This window comes from Sebastes fasciatus, chromosome 23, assembly GCF_043250625.1.
Source record: "Sebastes fasciatus isolate fSebFas1 chromosome 23, fSebFas1.pri, whole genome shotgun sequence".
Lineage (NCBI taxonomy): Eukaryota > Metazoa > Chordata > Actinopteri > Perciformes > Sebastidae > Sebastes > Sebastes fasciatus.
Window position 1 is genome coordinate 9,470,969 of NC_133817.1, and position 27,980 is coordinate 9,498,948.

The 27,980-nt window shown below is 38.3% G+C and overlaps 1 protein-coding gene across 1 annotated transcript; it reads left to right on the forward strand.

Moving 5' to 3' along the window:
- The first annotated feature begins 3,836 nt into the window (after positions 1-3,836).
- On the forward strand, positions 3,837-26,712 carry prkcq (protein kinase C, theta). The gene is made up of 18 exons (XM_074625070.1): positions 3,837-3,936; positions 9,208-9,605; positions 17,791-17,990; positions 18,826-18,886; positions 20,885-21,065; positions 21,145-21,176; positions 21,258-21,343; positions 21,777-21,906; positions 22,420-22,529; positions 22,878-23,013; positions 23,115-23,284; positions 24,008-24,181; positions 24,269-24,360; positions 24,513-24,575; positions 24,670-24,808; positions 25,031-25,219; positions 25,352-25,480; positions 25,747-26,712. Exons 2-18 carry the CDS (start codon positions 9,488-9,490, stop codon positions 25,906-25,908), a joined length of 2,172 nt encoding a protein of 723 aa, XP_074481171.1. The 5' UTR covers positions 3,837-3,936; positions 9,208-9,487; the 3' UTR covers positions 25,909-26,712.
- Positions 26,713-27,980: the final 1,268 nt, after the last annotated feature.

Below are 27,980 nucleotides of genomic sequence, written 5' to 3' on the forward strand. Positions count from 1 at the left end.
CAGTAAAACACAGTACAGGACAGTAAAACACAGTACAAGACAGTAAACGACAGTACAGGACGGTAAAACACAGTACAGGACAGTAAACGACAGTAGAGGACAGTAGAACACAGTACAGGACAGTAAAACACAGTAAATGACAGTAAAACACAGTACAGGACGGTAGAAGACAGTACAGTACAGTAAACGACAGTACAGTACAGTAAAAGATGGTACAGGACAGTAAAACACAGTTTAGTAACAGACAGTACAGTAAATGACTTGACAGTAGAAGACAGTTCAGTACAGTAAATGACAGTAGAGTGGAGTAAAAGACAGTAAGTGACAGTACAAGACAGTAGAGGACAGTCCAGCACTATCAGCACGTGTAGAGTAAATACAATGTAACACACACCAACAGGACTAATATGGACGTCTGGTGTTTTCCTGACTGTTTATATCGAGTATATCATAACCCTTCTCAGTTTTAACTGTAACTAGTAATCAGGACGGTTTCTGTCCGTGTGTTTATGTGCAGAACTGAACAGTTACACTTGAAAAACTCACTTTAAAAAAACCCTTAAAGGTGCTCAACACTCAGCAGTTATAGGAAGTGTTACGTCAATAAAAAACACACACTTTGTTTCTTGTCCTGCGGTGAGTTTCAAATAAAACATGTAAATCAAGCTCCATTACTTAGTGAATGACACAGATGATGGATGTGATGTCCGGAGTATGGCTGAACGTGGCTGGCAGGCAGGCATCTGCTGCTGTTATCTGCACTTAAGAGCATCTAATCTCCTGATTTGTGATTGGCTGCGGAGGCCGGCTGCCTCTCTTGCTGCCTCCCAGCAGGATGGATGGATGAATAAATGGATAGATGGAGGGATATATGGATGGATGGGCTTTTAATCATGCTCGAGATAATGGCAACAGATTGGTGACAAGTCATTATGAAACATAAATGAAATATATATTACTTTAATTCTGAACATTTAATCTCAATCATTATTACTTTTCCCCAGGTTTCACTGGCATTGTTTCCCCAAATTCATCCACTTAAAAGTATTTTCCTGCAGACACAAAGGCCATTATATGAACACTGGCACCTCCTGGTGGAGAAAATACATCATATTTACATCTACTATGTCTTGAACTATGTGGTTATTACTGCAGAAAATATCCACGCTAGTACGTCAGTAATTATAACATTTTATTTTTTTTAATAAGAGAAAAAATGCCAGTGTGGTTGAGATTACTTTACCTGTTTTTTTCAAGCATTTTCCGACATTAAATGTAATTTTCTTGACACTAGTGCAGAAATATGTCTTGTTTTTTTGTTGTTCTAAGATGCAAAAAAATATTTAGTTTTATTTTTTAATGAAAAATAAGCTTTTAAAAAAATAAATACATTTTAATATAGCTCTTATCTTATTTTGACTGGCTGACTCATTAAGAACACTTGTATTTTAAAATATAACATGTCAGTTTTAATTTTATTTAGACCTAGTATATTTGGGCAGAATAATGGATTTATGGCATGTGAGATGTATTTCTCTCCATCAGCTAAATTGTATGACGCCATAAAGTTTGATTTATGTAGACAGAAATGACCATTAAAAGTGAATTTGTCCATTTGTACATGTTAAAGTTTATCAGTCTATGTGGAATTTATCCTATAATTATTATTACTGTCAATGTGAACTTAATTTTTTATTATTTATTTTATTTTAATTTATTTTTTAATCTTTTTTTTCTTCTTTTTTTGTATTTAATTTAACTTGTTTTTTATTCTTTGTCCTTTTTGCATCGGCTGTGGGTGAAAAATACCAAAATATGGAGGGACAGTCATATACATTTGTGCTCTATTTGTATATTTCTGTACACCTGATGTTACTGTTAAACAAAATAAATAAATACATAAATAAAAAAGAAGAAAAAAAGAAAGTATGATTTAAAGAAAAATAAATAAATAAATAAAAAGAAGATGAAGAAAAATTACTAAATTATTAAATTGAAATAAAGTAAACATTGACAGTAACAATAATTATAGGATAATAGGCTGATAAAATTGACCATGTACACATGGACAAATTAACTTTTAGTGATCATTTCTGTTCACATAAATCAAACTTTGTGATGTCATACAATTTAATTTTGTTATTTGATGGAGTCACAAATGTGTTTTCTTGAGAGAAAAAAAGGCAAATTTCCCCTCAAAACTGGTTTTAGAGGTAAGGTATGATATGTCATGTCAAAACTATCTTTAGCATCCAAAAGCATAACAGATCACTTTAATCACTGTGGTTAGTTGTTCTAGTTGTTCCTGTATTAGAATGGCCTACTTCTACTGGTAAATGCCACCATGTGGTTAATTATAATTATAATAATTATAATACAACACACCTGGTAAACCACAACATTTGACTTTCAACTTTTGACATCTTATTAACGACTGATGGTGAATTTTGCATCATACAGCTCTACAAAAAACCAACTATATGTCAACAAAATCTCCTATAGAGTTGTCTCACATTGCTCACTAGCACCCTCAACTTACTGGAAAAAGAAAGCAGGCAAACCTACTCTAAAAGTCAAATTGTGCAAAAATGAGTGCTATTTTTTATTTTTATGTATATGGAGAATTGAGAACACTCACACTATGACTCTCTCTCATTTAAACTCACTGAATATTTCCTATAAGGTCTACTTCTTTAGAAGTTTCACTTCGTGTGTATGTGGGTGGATAGATCAATGTCGCGTTCAATGTCTCCTCGGAAATTACAGCTGCTGAAATCAAGACTTGCTACTGCACAGAAAACAATTACTAAAACTAAATGTATGATTTACTTCTACTTATTTTCGTACATGTAAGATTTAAATCGTGTTGTTTATGATGATCATTTACTGAGTATGTGCATAGGTTGATCCTTCATTTAATTTTACTGTTATTTAGTTTTGTTTTTATCTTTTTTTTGTTTTTATTATGTTCGAAATAAAATATGAGCAAACTTCATTAAGGCAAAACAATCTTAATGCTCACTGCCTCCAAACATTCATCTTTTTTACTGACTTTGAGCAGACAATTACCAGTAGCATGGTCGTCATCTGACAACTTTTCTTGATAACATGTCTATAACATTGTCTATTTATCCTTAGAACATTTTAAAAAGGAAATTATCATCATACATTAATTATGTCTAATTATTTTTTGATAGGATTAGATATATTTTATTTTCTTCTGTACTGTTTTTTGTATGTATTTCATTGTTTTTATTGGATTGTTTTCCACTGTTTGGTTAGGTTTTTCTGCACATTTTGAGTACTTCTTGTTGTTGTTTAACTTTTGTTGTATTTTTAAAATTATGTTAGCTTAGATCTTTCTTCCTTTTTTTTTTTTTTTTTTTTTTTCTCTCCTTGGGTTTGGGGGGAGGTCCTTTGTATAAGCCTGTGGCTTCTTGACCTCTCCTGACACATTTCTTGTTTTTTTTTCATTGACTGGATTTTGTGCAGTTTTGTATGTGCAAATAAATAAAATAAAATAAAAATTCAAATATTTGCTTTTATTTGTCTTTTAGTTTTGGCCAATCCTGACTTGTTTAGCTTTATTTATTTATTCATTTATTATTTTAATTTTTTTAATTTGTTATTTTTCTTTTTCTCTGTCTTGTGTTGTTGTTTTTTTTATGATGTTGTTTTGTGTTGTTGACAACTTGAAATTCAATAAACTTTACTTCATAAAAAAAAGAAGAAAATAAAAAGCACACAGCCTCCTCAAATGTGTTGCATCTAGCTCAGATGATTATGGTAGGTAGTCACAAAATTCCAACAGTCATTGAACGTCTCATGAGATCACAGTTAAATGCACTGTCTGTGCTCCCTCCAGTCTGTCTGAGAAGTGATCTGATGCAGAGCAGCTTCTGTCTGCTAACACTAAACTTCAGTGGTGTTTTACAGGTCAGTACAACTGTTTTCAATATTTCTACAAAATTTGAACTAATTATAACTGAACTATTCCTGCTATTTACTGCATTAATGACATGCTGAGTTTGGATGTTGTATAATATAGCATGCATTTAATACTTTTTGCACTGTAATAAGAACAAAAAAAAAACAACATAAACAGCTGCATGTGACTTTGACATTTAGCCTCTGGTGTATTGTAGGCTGAGTGGTTTCTATTTTAGTTCTCTCTTTTTCTTTGAAACCTTCACTGTGAGCTTTTTATTAGCTTGTTTGGGTAAATTTAGAAACACAGAAGTCTTGTATAGTTTTATAGTTTCTGTAATAGATGACATATTTAGATCCTATATTTAAAAGTATCACATGAAAAAATACTCCATTACATGTACATGTAAAGGTCCTGCATTCAAAATCTTACTTTATTATCAGCAACGTATCAAAGTATCAAAAGTAAAAAGTACTCATTGTGCAGCAGAATGACTCCTAAAATCTGCAAAGTAACTACAGCAGTCAAATAAATGTAGTGGAGTAAAAAAAAGTGCAATATTTCCCTCTTAAATACAGTGAAGCACAGGTACAGGTATTTCCAATTTACACCAAAACTGTACAAAAGTATGGTACTTGAGTAAATGTAATTAGTTACATTCCAGTCTTGCAAATAAACTTGCTGCATGAAACTAATTTGAACTACTTTATATACATTTTGGTAGTTAAATCAATAATAATGCATTGTGTTTTATAACCTGATTACATATTTGTGTGTAAAATCTTGACAGTGCAAAGTAACTATCAAATACTGTAAATGTAGTGAACATGTTTGTCTCTCAAATGTTGTGAAGTAGAAGTAAAAAAGTAGCATATAAATGGAAATACTTGAGTAAAGTACACCAGAAATACAGTATATTAAAGTGCACGACATGAGTAAATGCAATTAATTACATTCCAGCCTTGCAAATAAACTTAGTAATGTAATGTAATTTTGTAAATTAGTAAATGTTCAACTACTCTGGAGATATTTTGGTAGTTAAATCATCAAAATGTAGTGGAGAGAACATGTTTGTTACTGAAATGTTGTGAAGTAGAAGTAAAAAGTAGCATATAAATGTATATTTGAGTAAAGTACACCAGATTTATATGCAAGTACACGACTCCTGTAAATGTAATAAGTTACATTCACAGCTTTGCGAATAAACGTAGCATGTTAGCTGTCTGAGAGGGAACTTATCTTAATAATTGTATGTATTTTTGTGAGTTTAGTCTATAATAAGGCATCATATCTCATAAATTGATTATATGTTTTGTGTGTCTGCAAAGTAAATAGTGACTATAGGTGTAAGATAAATGTAGGGGAGTAAAAAAGTACACTATTTCCCTCTCAAATGTTGTGAATTAGGAGGATAACGTAAAATACAAGTACTTAAAAAAAATTACTTTGCAGCTTATTTAAGTCGTTTTGCAACACCTGCAGTTACAGAAACAATAAGATCCAAACATCTATCCATCTTTTGAAGGAAAAGACTTTAAGCACTGCAGTTACGTTCGTTAAATGGCCTCTTTTCACTGTAAAATGTGTCCTAAATCTGAACTAATTTTACTGGCAAGATACTTCATTAATGAAGGCGGTTAAGGGTCACATCCTTTGTGTGTACTATGTTCTAAATCTGAATGAGTGACCACTTCAGGGACACTCGGAGAGCCTGTCAAAGCGGCAGCTATAGTCAAAGGCTTCTGTCACACACATGGACCTCCTGTCAATAACAACAAACATCTCCTCCTCGTCCTCTTCCTCTCTTGACTACTTCAAAAAGCTTTAGTCCACACACACAGTGCTTTGAAGGTGTCCGTTACAGAGGGGTCAGGTGGGAGGCTCGTTTGACTTTACACCCTGCCTCATGAAAGCTTTGTGAAAAGGTCTCACTGGTGCTTGACCTTCCCTGTATCTCCATCTGTGTGTTTGAGGACGGGTGGGGGTGGCATTTGAGCACCCGCGGGTGGTTTGAACCAAATCCACCGCCTCAGATGGCACCGTGATGCCTGCACACATAAAAGTGTGTGCTCAGAGAAAACACAATATAATAAAAGTCTGTAAATATCAGCCACAAGAGCAGACCGCAGAGATGTGACAGCTCCTGTTCAATATGAAATAAAAAAACGAGCTCACTACAATGAAAAATGAATAAAGAAAAGCCTGTGTTTACGTCATTATGTGTGGAAAAGCACATCATCATCAGCCGATTTACAACGTTTGAGCTGCTGTTTTACAATATAAAGCTTGTTTTAACAATGACCTCTGTGTTGCTGTGTACTTTTTAAATCCTCTTACATGTAAAGTACAGTTGCTTCATATGGAAGAAAGAGGGCATACACAGTAGATGGTGTAATCCTGTTATAGGACGTCACCACAGGTTTCATACTTTACATCACATCAGCTCAATGAGCTATACAGTATTTGGTGTCTTAACCTCACTTTATATTGTGCATTACATTAAATTATGTGAGCTTTTACTGAGCATCACATCAGCCCTCTGCTTCAGACCTGAGCCATACATATGTGCATGGAATATAACAAGTCTTAAACAAGTATATTAACTTGCAAAGAAAGCAGGAGCACTTAAGAATGATGGGTATGCAGCAGCTGATGTTTAAGCAACAGCCTGCCGTCTTCAGAGCTTGAAGGGAAAAGCCTGACGGCATCGTATTTATAGTTCTACTTCTTTATGGAGATGAGATAAGATCTTTATTGATCCCACACCGTGGGGGATTCACTTGTTACAGCTGCTCAAGAGTCAGAAAAACAAAGGAAAACGGTGCTTGAGTGCTAAATAAAAATGAATATAACAGCTTAATACTCTATATACACCTTTCGCTGTTATACACACATGGTGTGTAGCCATAGACTGTATATAAGAAGTGGACGTAGTCACTGTGACGTCACTCATTGGTTTGTGGACTGCCGTTTTGAAGCCTCGAGTTCAGCATTTTGGCCGTCGCCTTCTTGTTTTTTTGCAACCAGAAGTGACACGAGAGGGTGGAGCTAAGTACAACCAAATTTTTAGGCGACCAAAAAGGTTATAATTAGCTTTCATGAACTGAAAACACACTGTGAAAGGGTTAAAGTTGTAAGACGAAAACACGGACAACTCCCAGATCGGACAATGCTGCGGTAGCGATCTGTCAATCACGAGGTAGCCCGGCCCTAAAGCATCCGCTGCTTTATGGTCTATTTGCTACTGTAGAAACAGGCTAACGAAAACACAACAGTTCTTAGTTTCAGGAGATTATACACTAATGAAAACATAGTTAAATACTATATTACATTTCTGCTAATAGATCCCCGGAAACTCTACACACTGGACCTTTAAACCTTTGAATGAAATATTACTTTTTTAAATTGTATAAACTCCATTTCTACCCAGTTTCAACCTGAATAAATTCATTACACAGAGTTCTACGACACATTGACTTAAACATAATCATGCTTTAGTGTAACTAGTATCCCAATTACACTGAGCTAAGTTATATTTACACATGAGCCAGCCATGAAATCATATGAAGGGATATGGTCAAGGCTAAATTTAGTGCATCCAATCATGTCTCAGGCTCAGTCTATAGTTTTCTAATATGCAGTTACATACGTATGTAAGTAAAGTCACTTGAGTCAGATTGAAGTCGAGGAACTTACACTCTGCTACCACCATAAAGCACCACCCAATTTAAATAACAGGTCTTTTAATACAGAGAGAGACAGTAAATATGAATAAATCAAAGTTAATAATGTTGTTTGATGCTGATAAAGGTTTCAACTTCAAGCTTCTCGCTGCTCTCTGCCCACCTTCTCAAAATTTAGAGCAGCCGAGTTTTGTGTTGTTGTTCTATCTAGTGTTTGCGACAGCCCCACCTGTGCAGCTTCAAAAATGAAAAATAAAAACCGCCCAGAGACAGGAAGTGTGGTTACAGCGTCGTAACGTAGGCACCGGAAGTTGTACTCCTCCTGTGCATGAACGCAGCAGCGCTATACAACAGGTACAAACGGTACAGGAGGCTGCAGCGCTGCACAGTTCAAATGTTTGAATCTGTGTTGGTGGGAGGAGTGTGTGTGGGTGTGTGGGTGTGTGCGAGTTTCAATATCAAGATCAATATCAGTCTGTGACTATGTGTGACCATTACATGCAGATAAAGACATTTATATAAGTTAGATTTAATTGGAAAAAAAATAGATATTATAATTGAAAAAGGTAATAACTACTCATCGCAATTGGTCCGCACCAAAATTAACTGAAAGTGAGACGGACTATAGTTGATATGAACAGCTTCAGACTTTCTCTTTTATTCTACGTCATTACATTACAGTCAGTGCAGACTTCATGGCGAGAAAATGACACAGCAAGATAGGTGTTATTGCACGCTTTAGCCTCGCGCATTATCGGTTAATTCAAAGGCGTTTTCGTGAACACCTTTGAAAGACTTCTCTGTGGGTTCGTCTTTATGAGTTCTTATATTACACATTTGACCCATTGTCAATATAAAATATTGATCAGTACAGCTTTATACTACCCAGTAAACACAGAATATTTTAATTAAATTTAATAAAAAGATGTTTAATATCTGCCTCCACCAACTGTACTTTATATGTCTCTATGTCCATCTACTCACATGACACCACTGACTCAAGGTCAGCGAGGTTTACAGTAAAGGAGGTGACTCGCTCCTGACGATCATGACAACAAGTATTGCCGACTCAGCCGATATTCCTGAACTGCGTTTAGTATTTCAGCTCTATTAATAGTCACCACTGGGACTCGCACACACACACACACACATATTAAACACTCACAGCTCTCCGGCCTCAAATTTCACATCGACCGTCCACCAAGACTTTTTCCATCAAAACTGCTGCAGTAGAGGCAACACAAGAGATTACTACTTTGTGGTTGATCACACACAAAAAATATATTTTTATGAGGTGCTCAAAGGGTCTGCTACGTGTGACAGCCGGTGTTTACAGTCCTGAAGGTATGGGTGCTTTTATTTTAGCTGGTTTGTTGTCTTGCTTTGTGTTTCTACGTGCTCCTCAAACATTTTCCAGACACTTTTGGTTGGATTTGTCTCTCCATGTGGGGAGATGTTTAGCTGCTGATTTAGTTTGGCTTTGACAGCCAGCTGGAGCAGACAAAGTTTTGCAGGGAAAACTCGCTCAGAGTTGTGGTTACGGTGTCACGGGTGATGAAATATCTCTCTCTCTTTCTTTGTCTCTTCCTCTCACAGGTTGTTTGAAGCGTCAAGGGCGGAAAACAAAAAGGCAAAACCTCCTCCTCCTCCTCTTCTGCCTCCTCCTCCTCCCCCTGCCAGACTTATTTTTCCTCTGGAGGAAAAGGGGCAGTCGGCGTGTGCTGCGGTGGAGGAAAGGTGGTTGACAGCGACGCCGTCTCGCAAAATCTGAGAAATCTCTTGAAACTGCTCTGCAAAGAAGGCATCGTCTCAAAGGTTTCCTGGAGGTTGCTGTTTGGATATTTGCGCTGCGTTGAGAGATTAAAAACCTGCAGCCATGTCTCCCTTCCTAAGGATTGGGTTCTCCAACTTTGAGATAGATCCCGGTCTGGCCTACCATGAAGAGGTGCTGAACCCGTACTGTGCTGTTTACATGAAGGAGGCCATCGACACAGGTTAGTGACTCGAATCAATATTATATCGATATTGTGATATGAGACTAGATATCGTCTTAGATTTTGGATATTGTAATATGGCATAAGTGTCGTCTTTCCCAAGAACCCAAGGTGCCATTTTCAAATGTCCAAAACCAAATTATATTCAGTTTACAAAAATCAGCAAATCCTCACATTTGAGAAGCTGCAGCCAAAGAATATTTGGTGTTTTTGCTTGGCTTTATTTATTTTTTAAAATATATGCACACATAGAGACAGATAGGTAGATAAGTAAAGGATCAGTGGTTCTTCTGATTTAGTCTATAAAAATCCCAGAAAATAGTGAAAAATGTTTCCCAGAGCCCAAGGTACCATCTTCAACTGTCCAAAATCAAAATATGTTTAGTTTGCAATGATATAAAATAGAGAAAAAAAGCAGCAAATCCTCCCTTTTGAGAAGCTGGAACAAGAATAGTTGGTGTTTTTGCTTGACAAACGACTTCTTGTTGACCTTTTATTGAGAATCAGTTGTGGTCTAATTGGCGTCGTCCAATTCTAATGTGCTGATAATTGATTACATACATGTTTATAGTGGGATTGATCAACACGGTTAGATTGTGGCTATGTATGGGAAAACTTTAACCCACAAATTAATTGAATAGAGCATTTTGAGGTGTTGATAAGTATGTTTTAGTTGTGGTAATACCATCAAAATCATAAAGAGCTAAAAACGCTGCGTCGATAAATCAGTTAGTCAAGCCACAGAAAATTAGTCAACAACTATATTTATAATCGATTCATTGTTTGAGTCATTTTTCAACCAAAAATACCAAATGTTTAGTTTAGTCTCAGCTTTTTAGAGGTGATGATTTGCTGCTTTTCTTTGTTTTGTAGTTAGTAGTGTTTAGTGAATATCGTTGGGTTTTCAGCTGTCGCTTGAACAAAACAAACAATGTGAAACTGTCTACTTGGGCTCTGGAAAATTGTGATATAGACAAAATGATCAATCAGTTATTGAGGAAAATAATTGGTGATGAAAATAATCGTTGGCTGCAGCCTTAACTTTTCCATCCTAAAAAAAAAATACAGTTTCAAGTGGTAATACCGTAACATTTCAAAGCCTCTGTGCATTATAATGGACAAATATAAATACATTTACATGTATTTTGTACCGCCTTCAACATTAATTCCAGCTCAGGAAAGCTTGAACGTTTGCTCCTGTAAGCACCATATGTTCACTGGCTCTTTCTCAGAAAAATATTAAATCCTCTCCCACCCAGGAAGTGATGAATTTTATGTTCAGTTAAGCAACAACAGCGGGTGTTTGGAATAAATATAGAAATGTAGAAGTAGTATCTTTATTTCTAAACTATGTTTGACAGATTACAGTCTCATAGAGTCTCACAGATTATCTTTATTTCTTTAGAGGATCTGTATTTTTACTTTCAGTTTAAAAGACATATATTGTATGAGTACTGTATAATGTAACACAAGGAGATCTGAGGTATACAATACCAGGCTCCATATAGTCGGATGTGTTTAAGAACAGATAAAGAAAGCACTGTAAATGCGAGCTGGTCCACATTTTTAAAAATAACCTTCATTTTTTACTATCGTCATTGCAGTTGTTGATTCACGTTCAATGTCTCGACTTTGGGACACTTACCAGCGTGATAACGGACTCAGAGCAGATATCTTTGTTCTGCATCTGGCTATCTTTAACCGCTGGCGAATATGAGTGCAGGATGGAGCTAAAAACAGTAGAGAGTCACTGAGAGGAAAGAGGAGGGCTCTGATGTTTCTTTTCCTCTGCGAAACCACAAGACTGGTCCGATACGAGGCTGCAGAGACCAGAGAGGCCCTATGTATTTCATCTACACTACACTGACTCACTGCAGGCACCATGTCTTTTAGTTTCATTTCACTTTACATCAGATAAAAATCTTTTTTCATGCCTGTATAACACGGAATTGAGCAAGAAAACACTGGAGACTTACAGGAAATAATACTATCATATATTGATATATAGCTCGTATGGAGTGTGTACAATGAAACTGCCACAGTATTTAAAGTAACTACGAGGAACTTTCATGTTGTGTTGATCTCGGCGGTCCCTGTGGACAAAAGCAGAAGTGTTTCCAAGCACCAGATTCCCTTTAGAAAACCTCTAACTTTACTGCAGCAGGGTATTACAGTAGTCCTGGTCCCTCCAGTGGGCCTTGCAATACGGCCTGGGCCTCCAGCAGCGTGCCGTCGGTGTTGGCTCCCAGTGGGGACCGGCGGAGCACCTAGGTGAAGCTCTGCCCCTTCTGTTGAAGGCGGCAGCGAAGCTGGATCTGGGTCTGCCCGCGGTGGGCCGGTCGCTGCCGACGGCCACGCCGGAGTTTCGAGCAAACCTGCATGATTTTGTCTGATTACACGCGGACTCGGACCCGGTGGCACCGACGACAATCATTTCAAGAACTTAACTTAAAGTTAAGTTAGCAGGATAATTAGGGTTAGTCTGTTGCGACTTGTAAAGACAACATTCAAAGTTAGGTTAGGGTGTTCGCCAGCAGGTGAAACCAACCCCAGATTCACGCTTGTCTTGCAACGAGCTTTGTCTGCCATTTTCGTAGCTTCCTCTTGGATGCATGCTTACGATCTGGCACCTGGTCGGTACGTTTTCATAGAGGCTGACGTCCAGAAACGTCCCGAAAGTCATGTCAATTTGAAACCGTTTCAAATATTCATTATCGAAGAAGAAGAAAATCCAGGCAGAGGGCTTCAGGGTGCAGACACAGACAGATAGAGGGGTCATAAATTATGATTGAGAGGGATTATTTTTGAATGAGTCTATAAATTGTTTTTTAGGAAAATCCTACTCATTCCGCCTTTAAAGTACTGAAAGTAAAAGTCCCAAATATGCAGAATGGCACATTTCAGATTCAAAGCTATATATTATCTTACTAAATTATAATTAGTGGTGCATTAATGTGTACATCACTTTAGTGTAGTAGCTGGTAAAGGTGGAGCTAATTTTAATTATTTTATATACTGCTGGGTAGTTTAACCTATAATAATATATCTTAATTTATTAGTTGATTTATATTCTGTACGAATTATCTAAATCTGCAAAGTAACTATAGCTGTCAAATAAATGTAGTGGAATAAAAAGAACAATATTTGTCTCCAAAATGTAATGGAATAGAACAATAGAACGAACTAACTAAGTTGTATAAAATGGAAATACTGAAGTAAAGTACCTCAAAATTGTACTTAAGTACAATGCTTGAGGATATGTACTTTGTTACATTGCACCACTGGTTTCACTGGGGTTTTTGGGGTATTTTTGGCGGGCATGTTTGCTCGCAGGCACCATGCTGAGTTTGTGAAATGATGATGAGGCTGGCCAAAAAACAAAAACAAAACATATGTCCCATCAGGCATTCTGGCTCACAGCGACTGATTTCATCTTCAAATAAAAGTGATGGAAAGCTTCAATAAACAGCTTGTCTTTTGAAGTTGTCTACAAAGTGTTCTGGCGCTTTTAGTCTTTTTTTGACTCAGCTAAGCATACAGTTAGTCATATACAGAATGGCAGCATTAAAGGCCCCACAAGTCGTTTTGTTTTTTATGGTTTTCAAATATAAAGTAAGCGTCATGATTGGCCAAAAGCATCAGGAAGAGGAGTTGACTTGTCTCCGCATGTCTGCTGTTGTCTATTCCAGTACAATGAAGATTATTAGGGCTTTATATGATAATTATTTTAATTTTGAATAATAAATAGGCTGTTTCTTATAAATTAACTAAATGTTTAGTCTATAAAAGAATCTAATTATAAAATGACATTTATAGATTTACTGTAGGTATCAAGTAAACATAGTAGTTTTTATTAAGATGTGCCTTTTTATGCACATTGTACCTCTATAGCTGCACTTATATAATCCCACAAGCTTGTTCATAAACTCTTTTCTTAAAGAATAAGGCTGGAAACATTCTAAATGTATGTTGTTGTCAACAAATCCCATGAAAAGACCAAAAACCAATGATAAGTTAGTCTGTTTCTCAATACTTTTTGACTTCCTACGCGAGCCCATTGGTTCCTACTAAAACGTCCATTAAAAAAACAACTAACAAAAAGCTCACAAATATATAATTTAATTTTTATAAAAGGGTCAGTTATTTCCTAAAACAGCTGGTCACTGTCGTTTTTAGCAAACGTTACTCAACTGTTTCGTAAAACAGATGTAAATAGTGCATTTCTTAGGGACTATTTTCAGCGGCGGATTAATCCACATTTGGTGTTCTAGTGCAATTATTCTTAGAGTCGGGTCCATGGAATAATTAGCTATACATTATTAAATTATGCTGTCTGCATATCTACAGATGGGGACCATTTGCGCCAATATAAGATTCAAGATTCCTTTATTTGTCATTGTTATGCTCCACATAAAAACGAAATTGTGTTTCTTACATCCACCACTCAGAAATTTCAGTGCAAAACAATTGGTGAAAACTATAAAGTAATTAACTAATAATTAAGAGCACTAATAAATAAGCTAAAAGTACGCTAAAAATAGAATAGAATAAATATATAATTTAAAAATATTATTAAAGGAACAATCTCTTTAGTGCAGTTCACATACTCTATATCCATTACTACCACCCATGTCAGCTTTGGGCCAATAGAAACTCTGATATAAGTCGAGTCATGAATCAGTCACTGCTTAGCTTGGCAGCTGGCAATCATGGAGAAATATTTGAGTCAGTCCATATCCTCAAGCGACGCTAAGCCCAAACTAGCTAAACTGAGAAAATATGACGACGGTTATATTGAGCGACAGCGACGGTTGTCTCGTGTGTCTTCATGAGCTGGCGAATGAAGCTGGCTATCTGATTACAAAGCACCCACAATATCAGGGCAAAACAAAGAAGTGTTAACGTGATTCAAATTGAAATGTTTCAGTTTGTCACTATGAAACAAGTCTGAAGTATTTAGATTGGAAAGTTTTAGAATATAAATTGCTCCAATGGCATCAAGTACAAATAGCAGTAAGCATATGCTTAATCGGTATTACGATTAATTCAAATTTTCTACCCTGTAAAGGGTCTCTGGTCCCAAAAAGTTTGAGAACCCCTGAGTATTTGGGGCAGCAGGACGTGTATGTGGGATTGAGTCAGAATAAACTACAGTGAGTGTTCATGGTATTGAAGGATCATGTCACCCAGTCACACAGTGAGGCTTATTGATGTGTTTTTGGATAGCTTTTGACAACAATGGAGCTCTATTGCACAGAGGAAGAGGATATATCAGGTTTTGGATTACCAGAAACCCCCCATATGTTAATGGAAAAACTTGTTTGACAGTTTGTCGCTGTAGTCAAACAGTGTGTCATTCTGGGTTAACTTCCACTTTTACATTCAAATAAAGGCAAACCTGCATGCTGAGTCAAGGTGTTCGAGCTCAAATGCTGCCAATAAGACTAGTTAGTTTCAGATTTCAGATTTTGTTAAATTAGGATTTAGTAATCAGGAGCAGCTGTGGTGTGTATATGTCTATATTAATCATATTTGAATACACACCTACAGTGCGTAAAAAGAGGGAAATGTAAACTCCTTCAAAGCAGCAGACGCATGAGAGCACACTTAAGTCTAAATGCCACCTTGGTACGTTTTCACAGAATACCACAGGAACTGACTACCGAGTACTGGCTGACACCAAAACGTGTCACCTCTCTCAACGCCGCAAGGAAACTTTCTTTGAAAAAGTCTGGTGTAGTTATACGTGTCTGGGGAGAAACAGACATATTTTCCTCTCTGGGTGCTTTAATCGTCGCAGACAGCAGCTGGCAGAGCCGGCGGACAGACAGCTGATGAGCGGATGATGGGGAAGGCCGTGGATCAAGGAGTAAAAAGCTTAGCGGGCTTTATTGTTGAGGCAGCAGGATGGCATGTGGCGGTTATGCAAGTGTATATATGGGATGTTATTGCGGAGAAAAATGAGCAGATGTCAATTATGAAAGCCGGAGTGTTTTTGTTTTTTTATCCAGCCACATGATGTGATCAAAAATCTCTCAACACTGAGGCGATAATCATAAAGGTCTGCTGGCCAGGTGGTCAAATCCAACATGCTGCAATGAAAACTAAATGTGGCAACGTAAGAGAATAAGACTGTAAAGTTATAACATCTAACAACACTTGCACATGGCATGAGATTAACTATATGTTAATGTCAAGAAGTCACGGTTTCCAGCTGTTCAGTTTAGGACTGCAAAAGATCATAATCCCCTGAGAGTGACACGCTATACATATATCCGTTTTTCCCAGATTAATTCCTGGTGTCGGTTTTCGTCACTGGCAGGAAATCTCCTCCATCTCCCGAATGTTATTAATCAAAACTTGCGAGTTAAATCCTTGAAAGCTAAGGCTGGTGATAATCTATACTTTTGTTTTTATCAACAAATCCCAGAAAAAGTCTCCCAAAGCTTTTTTACTCTGTGAATCTCAACTCCAAGCATAGTCTTTATATAAGAAGTGAACATAGACCGAACGCTGAATAAGACATTTTCATGAATTGAAAACACACTGTGAAAGAGTTAAAGTTGTAAGACGAAAACACGGACAACTCCCAGACTGGACAACGCCGTGGTAGCGACCTGTCAATCCCAAGGTAGCCACGCCCTACAGCATCCCCTGCTTTATGGTCTATTTGACTCTAAATGGATCCATAATTTACTAAATGAACATCATGCTGTATTGAAGAAGACTTGAAACTAGCGATTGAGACCATAAACTCATGTTTACAATGTTTACTGAGGTAATAAATCAAGTGAGAAGTAGGCTCATTTTCTCATTGACTTCTATACAATCAGACTTCTTTTAGCAACCAGAGGAGTCGCCCTCTGCTGGCTGTTAGAAAGAATGCAGGTTTAAGCCACTTCCGCATTGGCTTCACTTCTCAGACCCGGAGGTTGCCCAGTGGCCCATTTGTTCATTCTGAAGACATAAATCTTAAATCATGTAATGAATTTATACTTTAATTTTTTTTTTAAATGCGAAATAATTTCCTAAATCAGCAGGGCATTGTTATTTTTAGAAGGCTTTACTTAAAGGCAGGGTTGGTAAAGATTTTCGAAAAAAAAAATTTTTTTATACGAGTTGAAATTCTCATTACATTTTGACAGCAATCAATAAATTAAATGCTCTGACAAAAAAAAGAAAACACAGTATCTGTGGCTGTCACAGGACTGTAATAAACCCGTACAAGCACTACATTTATATAATAAAATGATTGGACGTACACTCATTGCGCATCACCGGAGTCTTTCACAAGCAGCTAGTTTGACAGTTGTGAGTACTTACAGTAGCCATGTTCGCCGTTCATTATGATATGTTCATGTTCGGAATGATAATAGTGTGGGAGTGGCTTTGTAGGGAGACCTGAAGCGACGGGCTGTCAGTGTTGCAGACTCGGCGACTTTCTCTCTAGATTTAGGGACTTTTGGAGCTAGTGCTGCTATCTACTTTCATTAGAAAAGAGTTGTCAACACTGAGGTGGGTTTTTCTGTTGGAGCATTTAAAAAAAAAATCACAGACCCTGCCGTTAAACAGAAGTAAAAAGTGCATTTGTTGGGGACTATTTTCAGTTGCGGAATAATACACATTTAGTGCTCTAGTGCATATTTGGGGCAGCAGGATGATGTTTTTCCACTTAAATCTTTATGAGCAAAAGATCTGAAACATTAAACAACGACAGTAACGTAAACAAAAACTGTTTGGGAAATTCATTCACATATTTTCCATCAATTATAAAGCTCTGTTGCCATCATTTAGAGTCTTGTACAATGTTATTGTTCTTCCAGTTGTGCTTCTTGTAACCTCAAGACTTGTGTCAGTTTTTCCATTAAGAGGATTTCTTCATTGATTATCAGGCGTTTGGCGTTGGCGCGTCCTTCCCCCAGTTCCTCATAATAGCATTTTTATAGAAATACAGAACATACCCACTCATTCTTTAAGTGTCTGTCCAGAAAACAATGTGACTGCATCTTGTCACAACTTGTACCCTGCCAGTAACGAGAAGACGGTTAATTTGCTGACGCACAGGATTTCTAGGTATTGAGGTGAAACCCAGTGCAGCCTTTTTTCATCTTAGTTCCTGTCTGTTGCTGAGAAAAGGTCAAAGAGCCTTCCCATAAAGATGACTGTTGCTTTTTGCTTTTTCCAGAAAAGGGCCAAGTGTACAAGCAGAAGAAGCCCACCATGTACCCGCCGTGGAGCACCACGTTCGATGCCCACATCCACCGCGGTCGCATCATGCACGTGATGGTGAAGGACCGGACGGCGGAGCTGAAGTCGGAGGCCACGGTGGCTCTGGACTCGCTGGCGACGCGGTGCAAGAAGGAGAACGGCAAGCTGGAGATCTGGGTTAGTGCGTGGGATGGGTGTGTAATGTGTTTGTTCTCACGGAGCAGCTGTTTGGATGCAACGGGGAAAAAAATCCAGATGGGCTGACTCACTTCAGGGTCAAAAGTTTAAAACGGTAATCCCTTTAGTCATTAAAAAATTAACACACTGGCTTTTTTTTCCCCTGGAGACATTTTAACTTGAAATATTGCTTTATTTACATGTTAAAATAATAAAGAATTGGGGTGTACTGTGCCTTAGGGGTCCAGCTGGAGACCATTGTTCAATGCCTTCCCTCTCTCTGCCCTCATTTCTTGTCATCTCTCTATTGTACACCATCTAATAACTAATAAGAGCAGAAATGATGCCCCAAAAATACATATTTGGAGGAGGAGAACAGAAGTTCAGCTGTACAGAAGTTCAGTTTCACATCTTTTTCATCCCACTTTAGCCTGATTAGTTACAGCTTAATTATATCCAGGTTATGGAGGCCATCGCTGCTCATGCTAATTACCCAGTTCTTCCTCAATTTATTTTTAACTAGTCAGAAATTAGACACACATCTCTTCTCGTGCACCAGATACTTTCTTTCCCTGGAAAGACTTTGCTTTGAGTGACACCGGAGGCTTCACGCCTACTGTCTCTTAAACCAAACTAAGAAACCAAACTAACCAATAAAGTACAATAAATTAATGAAATCAAATATATTCTCCACAGTGTGGGCCTCTGTGTGCGTCATCATCCTGAATCCACATCCTTCCTTTTCATTCTCAGTGTCTTTCTCATGAATTTCTGTCCTAAAATCTGCTTTTGTTTCAGTTTCTCTTTTGACATTCGGTTTCTTTTTTTGTCTCAGCTGGACCTGAAGCCACAGGGTCGCCTGCTGATGGAGGCCAAATACTATCTGGAGAAAAGTGGTGAGTGGTTCAAACCTAAGATCAGTCATCAGTTAATACAACTACAATACATACTGCAAGACATAGTATTGCTATTAACTGCAAAAAAAAGTTCTTAGCTGTCAGCTGTAAATTGACCAAACCACATCTGTAAAACTGAAAGTGAAGAAGAGCTAATTATCTTGATGATCTGAAGTTATGAGGTAACCTCACTACTAAAAAAGGAAACGTTTTAAATGTACATGTAAAAACCAGAGGGCAACCTCGCGGTCAGAAAAGTGAAACCAATGCTGAAGTGACAGTATGTTGAACCATTATTATACCAAGAGAGCTGTAAAATACTTACAGTACTTTTTTACTTTAGCCACTTTTCCACATTTTATTATTTTAAATGCTTTAATGTGACTGTTCGTAGGGAATATTTTTGATATTTTTAGAGTTTAAATGATCAAATACTGTATAAATATAGTCAATGTGATCATAAAATACATCCAAATTGTCTGTATAGTCCTTAAAAACTCTGCATGTGTATTTTAATGAGCCTCAATCGTCGCAGCCTAATTATCTTTCCTCAAACTAAAAATAAGATCTTTGAGTCTCCGCCCGCTGCTGGTCCTTGTGGATATGTGTGTGAGCTTTGTGTTGGATCCCTTACTGACATTAACACCATGCCAAGGCCTTAGAACCACTGAGAACTAAAAGGAAGAAGCTAACTCACGTTTCTATATTTAGACCTTGTAAATAGGAAATCGTTGCTCAGAACAACAGGTGGCATAGCGGCTGGTACGCTGTGACAACCTGGTCCTTGAAACTTCCTCCTGAACTACATAGAAGCACATGAGAAATTCTCTTATAAATCTAATAAATTGCACATCTAAATAGATATTTAATCGCACCTTTTCATGCACACGGGTTGCTCAATGTTCTCGCACATAGTGCCAAAAACACTGTTTGCAAAACAAGGACAACAAAATCTAAACAAAACTTTGCAACCATAAACATATAACTATTACAATATGTACATAAAGATTTGACCAATTTATCCATCAACAAAAAGTTGCGTACTATTAAAAAAAAATCATTAAAGTTTAGAGCTGCATTTTCTCACACCCGAGTGAAACGCTGTAGCAAGAAATTTACTCGGGACGCATAAATGATTTGTGTTTTAAAGTCATTTCACAATACACTTGCAAGTGCTAATAAAAGCAGATTAAATCAATTAGACAGGAAGGCAAACCAGGCACTCCAAAATATTAAAACAAGTGACAAACGAGGAAGGAAATATATTAAAAAGCCTTTAATATAGTGGCTAAATCATTAAGAAAACGCCAAAATGGTTCGACCACTATGAGGCTTTGTCAGGGCTTTCAACGACGAATTTAAATTAAATCTATAGTCCAAACAAAATCTGTAAAAACAAAAGTGAATAAGAGCTAGTAGGCTAATCTTTATGATCTGAAGGCTGTAAAGTCTACTCAAAAAGATAAGGTGTTAAAGATGTTGTTGTTTCCTGTGCACCGTACAATGTTCTTTGACAAAAGTAAGATAATTCACACTGCCAATTTAATGTTTCTGTAAAAGATGTACAGTTTGTTGAACCACTATTATACCGAGTCATGGTAGAGAGCTGCAAAACATTTATACAGTAGTTTAGACACTTCTCCGCATTTTATTCTTTTAAATGCTTTATTAATTTGACAGTTTGGTGATTTCTGAGGGAATATTTTAGATTTTTAGGGTACAACTAGGCAAAGTTTTTATGTTAAACTGCAAAAATTAGATGACAAAGTGGGGCTGCAACAGAAAAGACTGACTCATCCGTATGAGATGGTTTACACAAAAGGAAACTCAGTCAGTAAGAAACACTTCTCGATCCACAAAAGGTGAGAACTCGAAGTCGAGGTGTGAAATCCTTTTTGCAGTAAGCAATCAATCTGCCCAGAGGAAGCTAAGTTCAACAACATTATGTCTTTTGAATCTTCTTCTTCTTTAAATAAAAGGTACTATGATGCGTTTCAGACGCTGCGGGCCAGACCGAGGGAGACCCCGACTCCGAACGAGAGAGAGAGGGTCTGTTCGCCCTCCATCATCGGCGAGGCGCCATCAAACAGGCTAAAGTTCACGTCGTCAAATGTCACGAGTTCAGCGCAACGTTCTTCCCGCAACCGACCTTCTGCTCCGTCTGCAAAGAGTTCGTCTGGTGCGTAACGAAGACCACCAAATGATCATTTTCTCCATCATCATATTAGTCATTTTAACCTGTTTTTTATCCGCCACAGGGGTCTCAACAAGCAGGGCTACCAATGCAGACGTGAGTGTTAAAGATTTTCCACTGCCGTTCTGGAAGTTTGAATGATGCCACGTGACTAACTGTCATCTTTGTGTCTTTCAGAGTGCAACGCAGCGATTCACAAAAAATGCATTGACAAAATAATCGCCAAATGCACCGGTTCAGCCATAAACAGCAAAGAAACGATGGTGAGTATTCGCCTCACACTGATTCAGACACTCCTTGTTTCACATAAATACTCTACAACATTGTCATCGTGACTTGTGAGCACAGTTAAATCTGCTGATGCAGTATGTGTAAGAGATTTGTGAACTTGTGGTTATGCTGCTTACTAATCACCTCAGACAGAGGTATCATTACACCAGATACTCTTGTCACGTCTCATATGCTGCTTTTATCTTCTCGCTCGTTTCACTTCCTCCTCAGCCACATCGTCATACCGGCTGAGTTCATGTGCATGAAACCAAAGGAAACCTCATAGTTGTAGTACGCTGTATAAACAGGACAGACCTGCCACCCACTGTTTGGATACAGGAAGTGTTTCTTCGACTGGTGCTTTAGGCGTTAAGTGTGTACTATAAGGGCCTCCATGATAAGCTTTATATGATGTTATGTTTGCAGATCCACAAGGAGCGCTTCAAGATCGACATGCCCCACCGGTTTAAAGTCTACAACTACAAAAGTCCCACTTTCTGTGAACACTGCGGTACTCTGCTGTGGGGGATCGCCAAGCAGGGGCTCAAATGTGAGGGTGAGAGGCGGGAGCTTTATGATTTCTGGGGTTTTATGTATCTTGTTCTGTTAACAAAACTGGACTTGTAAGGTTAGCGTTACACCTCGTACACACTGACTCGTTTTGTGTTAACTGATGACACTAATTGAACGCAGCGAGCCTACTGTTTTCTGGATTTTGCCGTTTTATACGACAGTACAGCTGAGCTTACTCACTACTAATCTAACTGTATTTAGACTATAATCTAACAGCCACAAACAACTACTATAATAGCAGATATTATTATGATAACATCACTGTCCTGTGAAACACAAAACAGCAACTTTTCACGAGACAAACAACCCCTTTTTCAGCTTTGCAACAACACATTCTTCAGACCAATTTCAGATCAACCCTTTAAAAATGACTGCTTCACACATTACATGTGAAAATATGTGTATAAATATACAATCAGTGACATATCGATCCTAGATACTAAACTATGTTCCGTTTATTTTATTACATGGTGGTGATGCTGTGTTTTCTATGCAGAATGCTGCATGAACGTCCATCATAAATGCCAGAAGAAAGTAGCCAACCTCTGTGGGGTCAACCAGAAACTGATGGCTGAAGCTCTGGCCATGATCGAGAGTAAACAGCAGGTCGGACTAACAAATCTTCTGCTATTTTAAAATGTTTAAATGTGTATATTTTGAGGAATTGCTATTGAGAAAAATGCTTTCACCAAGCTGCTAAGACACCTAAAATAATTGTTTTAGAATTTACTGGAGCATGGCATGTACTGGTCCATGAATTTAACGTTTAAGAAGGTGTATTATTAAGGTCTTTTGTTTCTCGTTGATGGATTCCAAGTGTTTTTAAGATGGTGTAGATGCAGTTTTCAGAGGCTTTTCCACCAAAAGTTTTGACTTTCAAACAATCAACAAAATAAATGTTGGATCAAACCCCCAAAACCAGAGTCTGATACTGGTCCTACCTTTTGCTTCTAGGCCAGAAGCGGGAGAGACACGGAAAATGAAACCATCGGTCGGGAAGGTCCGGTCGGTGTCGGCCAGCCGGGAATGGTCCGAGCCCCGTCTGGGTTAGTGCCAGATGCACCAGCCACAGCTACACCTGCAAACAAAGGTACACACACCCTCTAAAACCTCCACTCTCATCAATCAGTTCTTCTTGATCGTGTTTTAACATCATGCATTTGTTTCCCATTCCTGCTTCCTGACCTGCAGAGCCGCAGGGTGTCTCGTGGGACGGGCCGACCGACGGCGGCAGGTCGATCACGGAGGCGGTGACGGACGAAGAGCCTCTGTACGCGGTCCCCAGGAAGGATCTCCAACCCAAATTCACCGTCGATGACTTCGTCCTGCACAAGATGCTCGGGAAAGGCAGCTTCGGCAAGGTACTGGAGATGATCGTATTTAGAGAAATAAAGCAAAAGCACAGAACAGGATAGATCAGAAGATATTTTTATCCTAAATGCAGTACCTGTGAGGGTTTCTGGACAATATTTGTCATTGTTTTGTGTTGTTAATTGATTTCCAATAATGAATATATACATACATTTGCATAAAGCAGCATATTTGCCCACTCTCCATGTTGATAAGAGCATTAAATACTTGACAAATCTCCCTTTAAGGTACATTTAGAACAGACAAAAATGTGATTAATCACGATTAACTATGGACAATCATGCGATTAATCGTGATTAAATATTTGAAGCAATTGACAGCCCTATAAAAAATGCATGCAGATTATTTCAGCATTCTTATAGCTATAAGACTTTTTAATAGTTACTAGAAATAAGCATAACAGGGGAAGACTTGTTCCATTATATGGTCATCAGTGATATTCTAGTCATTCTCATCAACTTGAGGCTTTCATGCAGCACATTATGACTCTTGTGGTCAACACTTCTTGTTCTTCTGCAGCCAGTTTCCACAGAAAACCACCAATCACTTGTTGTTGCACGAGAGAGGGGGCGATATAAGTGGGTGTCAAAGAAAATATTATCTGTCAAACCGACCACTTGTTGTGGCACGAGAGAGGTGGTGTTAAAAGTGGGTGGCAAAAAAAATATTATCTGTCCAGCCACAGCAATTGTTTTTATATGTTCTTGCTGCAGGTGTTTTTAGCCGAGCTGAAAAAAAGCGGGCATTTTTACGCGGTGAAGGCTCTAAAAAAGGACGTGGTGCTGATGGACGACGACGTCGAGTGCACCATGGTGGAGAGGAGGGTCCTCTCTTTAGCCTGGGAAAACCCTTTCCTCACGCACCTTTACTGCACCTTCCAGACCAAGGTAATAATAACCATGACCACATCTGTAGACGCCCCTCCTCGGCTACAACTACAGCCCTGACCTCTCTGCATTATGTGTTGTGTCCAGGAGAACCTGTTCTTCGTGATGGAGTATCTGAACGGAGGCGATCTCATGTTCCACATCCAGAGCTGCCACAAGTTTGATCTGCATAGAGCCACGTATGTATCCCGTCAAAAGGCATGACATCTAATATGATGAATAATTGTCTGTCTGTGTGGGATGCTTCACTTCCTTCATACTTCTTGCAAATGAAACGAGCAGCAGGAAAGACAAAAGTGACCCATACCATGTTTTTTGTGTCTTCCTGCAGCTTCTATTCAGCTGAAATCATCTGTGGGCTCCAGTACCTTCACTCTAAAGGAATCATTTACAGGTAGAGTCTCAGTATAAACCAGAAACACAGAAGAAGAAGAAAACACAAGAGGCCAAACTGCTTTTCTTGCTCACATCCTCTTCTTCCTCTGCAGGGATCTGAAGCTGGATAATGTGCTGCTGGACTCGGAGGGTCATATAAAGATTGCAGACTTTGGCATGTGTAAGGAGAACATGCAGGAGGAGTCACGGACCGCCACTTTCTGTGGGACACCCGACTACATCGCACCTGAGGTGACCACACACACCACATTTTTATATTCATACAGGATTATAGATTGATGCATAAACCAACACTGCAAAATGTACCTTAAAGGTTGTACTCAACTTATTCATCAAGAAAAGAGCAATGAATATCAGACAGCATGTTGATATTAAAGGCAAATTTAGAAAAGCTACAGAGTATGTTTTAACAGTATGTGTGTGTGTGTGTGTGTGTGTGTGATTGTGTGTCAGATCCTGCTGGGTCAGAAGTACAACAGCTCAGTGGACTGGTGGTCGTTTGGCGTGCTGCTGTACGAGATGCTGATCGGTCAGTCTCCGTTCCACGGCCGCGATGAAGAGGAGCTGTTTCAATCCATACGAACAGACAACCCCGTTTATCCCCGCTGGCTCACCAAAGACGCCAAGGACATGCTGATCAAGGTCAGACGCTGGGTGTGCTGGAGAAGCACCAACAGATTATATCTACTTTTGTTAAACTCTAACTCGACTGCCTGTATGTGCACATCTAAAATCAGCCATCAGTGTGTAACCTGTGTTGTGTTTGTGCTGCAGTTGTTTGTGAGGGAGCCTGAGGAGCGTCTGGGAGTGAAGGGAAACATCAGAGAGCACAACTTCTTCAGCAGCACCGACTGGACCAACCTGGAACAACGCAAGGTGGCGCCGCCCTTCAGGCCAACTATAGTAAGTACATCCACAACTGATGCACAGCAGGGTCTCAATTTTCATTCAAATTTGAAGGGTATGATTTTTTTTGTGAGCTGCAGGTATTTATCTACAGTATATTACATGATGAAACAAATACTGCAACTTGCTCATGTACAGATGTTGCTCATCATTGCAGCTTTACATTAATTGGTGTATTACAACAGATTGTGAGACTGTTAAATTAGTAATGTTTTGTACGTATCATTGTGCGTATTGACATATTTTCCCTTCCGCCCTTGCAGACGTCACCCAGCGACTGCAGTAACTTTGACAAAGAGTTCATCAACGAGAAGCCGCGGCTGTCGTGCGCCGACCGGACGCTCATCAACAGCGTCGACCAGACGATGTTCAGAAACTTCTCCTTTGTCAATCCGGGGATGGCTGCTCGCAACGCGGCACGCTGACCGCCGGACCGACAACCTACTACCTGACAAACAAACCGCTCACTCACTCACTCACAACCAGCACTTAACTGTAACTGAAACAAACTGCAGAGACTTTAGACCGTGAATGTCACAAAACTCAACTGTGTCCGTATTAAAACATGATGATAACCACTAAGGGGGTGACCTGGGCGTTAGGCACATACTACGCAACTGTGACGGGATCTTTGACGCATGTATTTTCTATGTCTCTATTTTAAATAAAAACTAAAATATCCACAAAACTCTTTTTAAAAACAGCCAAACAATAAAAAACTTCTGGGCTGAGACGAAGACCAAGATATACAAATTTACATTTTACCTGAAGTCACATACGTAGTGGCATATAATTAATTCCATCTTAAAGTATTCAACCCCCTTTGCCTTTGTGCTCATTGGGGTGTTTATCAATAGAAAATGTGTTGTAATGAACTTATGGTGCCTCATATCAAACTTAGCTTACACCAAATTACATCTATTCTCCTGTTATCATTTTATTTCCTCTCCTATTCCATTGCTTAATGAGTCTTTTACCTCCACGTTGGGTACACGTGTTAAAAATATAATTTTTATTGTGTAAATAAATGTAATCTAATTCTGTTGATATGCTGTACTGTCAGTTGGATGTAGATGTGTTAATGTATAGCAGGTTTTTGTTTACGTTATTGTACCTCAGGAGTTTTATTGAGGCTGTAATTTGGATCAAGTACTTAGATCAGCTGTAGTTTTTATTGTTCTCTTCATTGTGAATCCTGAACCTGTACAATAAAATGTGTGTTTTTTTTAGATTGCTGTCTGTTTTGTTTCTGACTAAAACAAAACTTTACGTGTAGTATCACTCACCAGATATACAGAGAGAGTGGAGGAGGTGGAGACAGGAAGAGGAGGCAGCTCAGTTTTTCCACTTCTCGTTGCCCTTTAAAAATATATTTTCCAAAGTTAAAAGGAAATTCAAAAAGAAATTCAGAAAACATCTCAAACTGTTTCATGATGAAATAAACAGACAAATCAAGTTGCTTCATCACATTAATCATCACAACAATCCTATAAATCTTAGTGACTTGCAACTTTGCCCACAATGGCCCAATACAACCAGAGATACGGTATGAACAGCTGAGTAAAATCACTATCTGTTCACTTTTAGGCAAAAATAATAAAAAGAAATCTGTCTGGAGCCGCAAAACAGTGAGGGCCAAAAGGGCAAATGTATGACGGAGTATTAGGGCCACATTGAGGGAAAAGACATCTGAGATTTACAGAAAAATGTCATAATATTACCAGAAAAAAGTCGGAATATTACGAGAATAAAGTCAGAAGTTTACGAGAAAAAAGAAAAAATAACTCGTAAAAATACTACTTTATATTATGACTTTATTCTCGTAATATTATGACTTCATTCTCGAAATCTCAGATTTTTTTTTTTTCTCAAAGTGGCCCTAATACTCCGTTGTACTGTCGTACCATAGACCTACAACAGTGATAAGTAAAATTGAAAATGTAAACAAAAAAACAGTCATTCATTTCCACTAATTTTTTTTTATAAATCCACAGGGAGCCAATGGAGACGAGCTAAAGAGCCGCATGTGGCTCCGGAGCTGCAGGTTGCTGACCCCTGAGCTACTGGATCTGGTAACATGTTAACACTTGACATACAGTATTGCTAAAGCGAGGGAAATGCCAAAACTTGCATGTTGTCTACTGAGTTGAGTAGCTAGGAGTTGTCTCTCTGTGAACTTTGTTAGCACAATGTGTTTCCATTAACATTGGGCCAACTGCATTAGTTTAAAAATGACAATATGTAGTTTTCTGTAGCACCTGGTGGCTTAACCCCAATCAGAGCTAAATGTGTGTTTCACCTGCTAACATCATGATAAACCTCCTCTTTTACATATTCAGGTCAAATGACAACACTTACCGCGATTTAGAAGACATTTCCACCTTCATGAAACACTCTTCAGGTCAACTCGATTTTGAACTTGTTTCACAAGATGGTTGAGGCTGTTAATTAATGTAAACAAAGATGGCCACAGGAAGTGACATTCCGCCTCAGTGCG

Bases quoted from the DNA above. Each gene is read 5' to 3' on its own strand.
- prkcq (XM_074625070.1), top strand. From the start codon at position 9,488: ATGTCTCCCTTCCTAAGGATTGGGTTCTCCAACTTTGAGATAGATCCC. The intron at 22,530-22,877 runs GTCGGACTAACA...TTTTGCTTCTAG, and splicing joins TGATCGAGAGTAAACAGCAG to GCCAGAAGCGGGAGAGACAC. The intron at 23,014-23,114 runs GTACACACACCC...CCTGACCTGCAG, and splicing joins AGCTACACCTGCAAACAAAG to AGCCGCAGGGTGTCTCGTGG.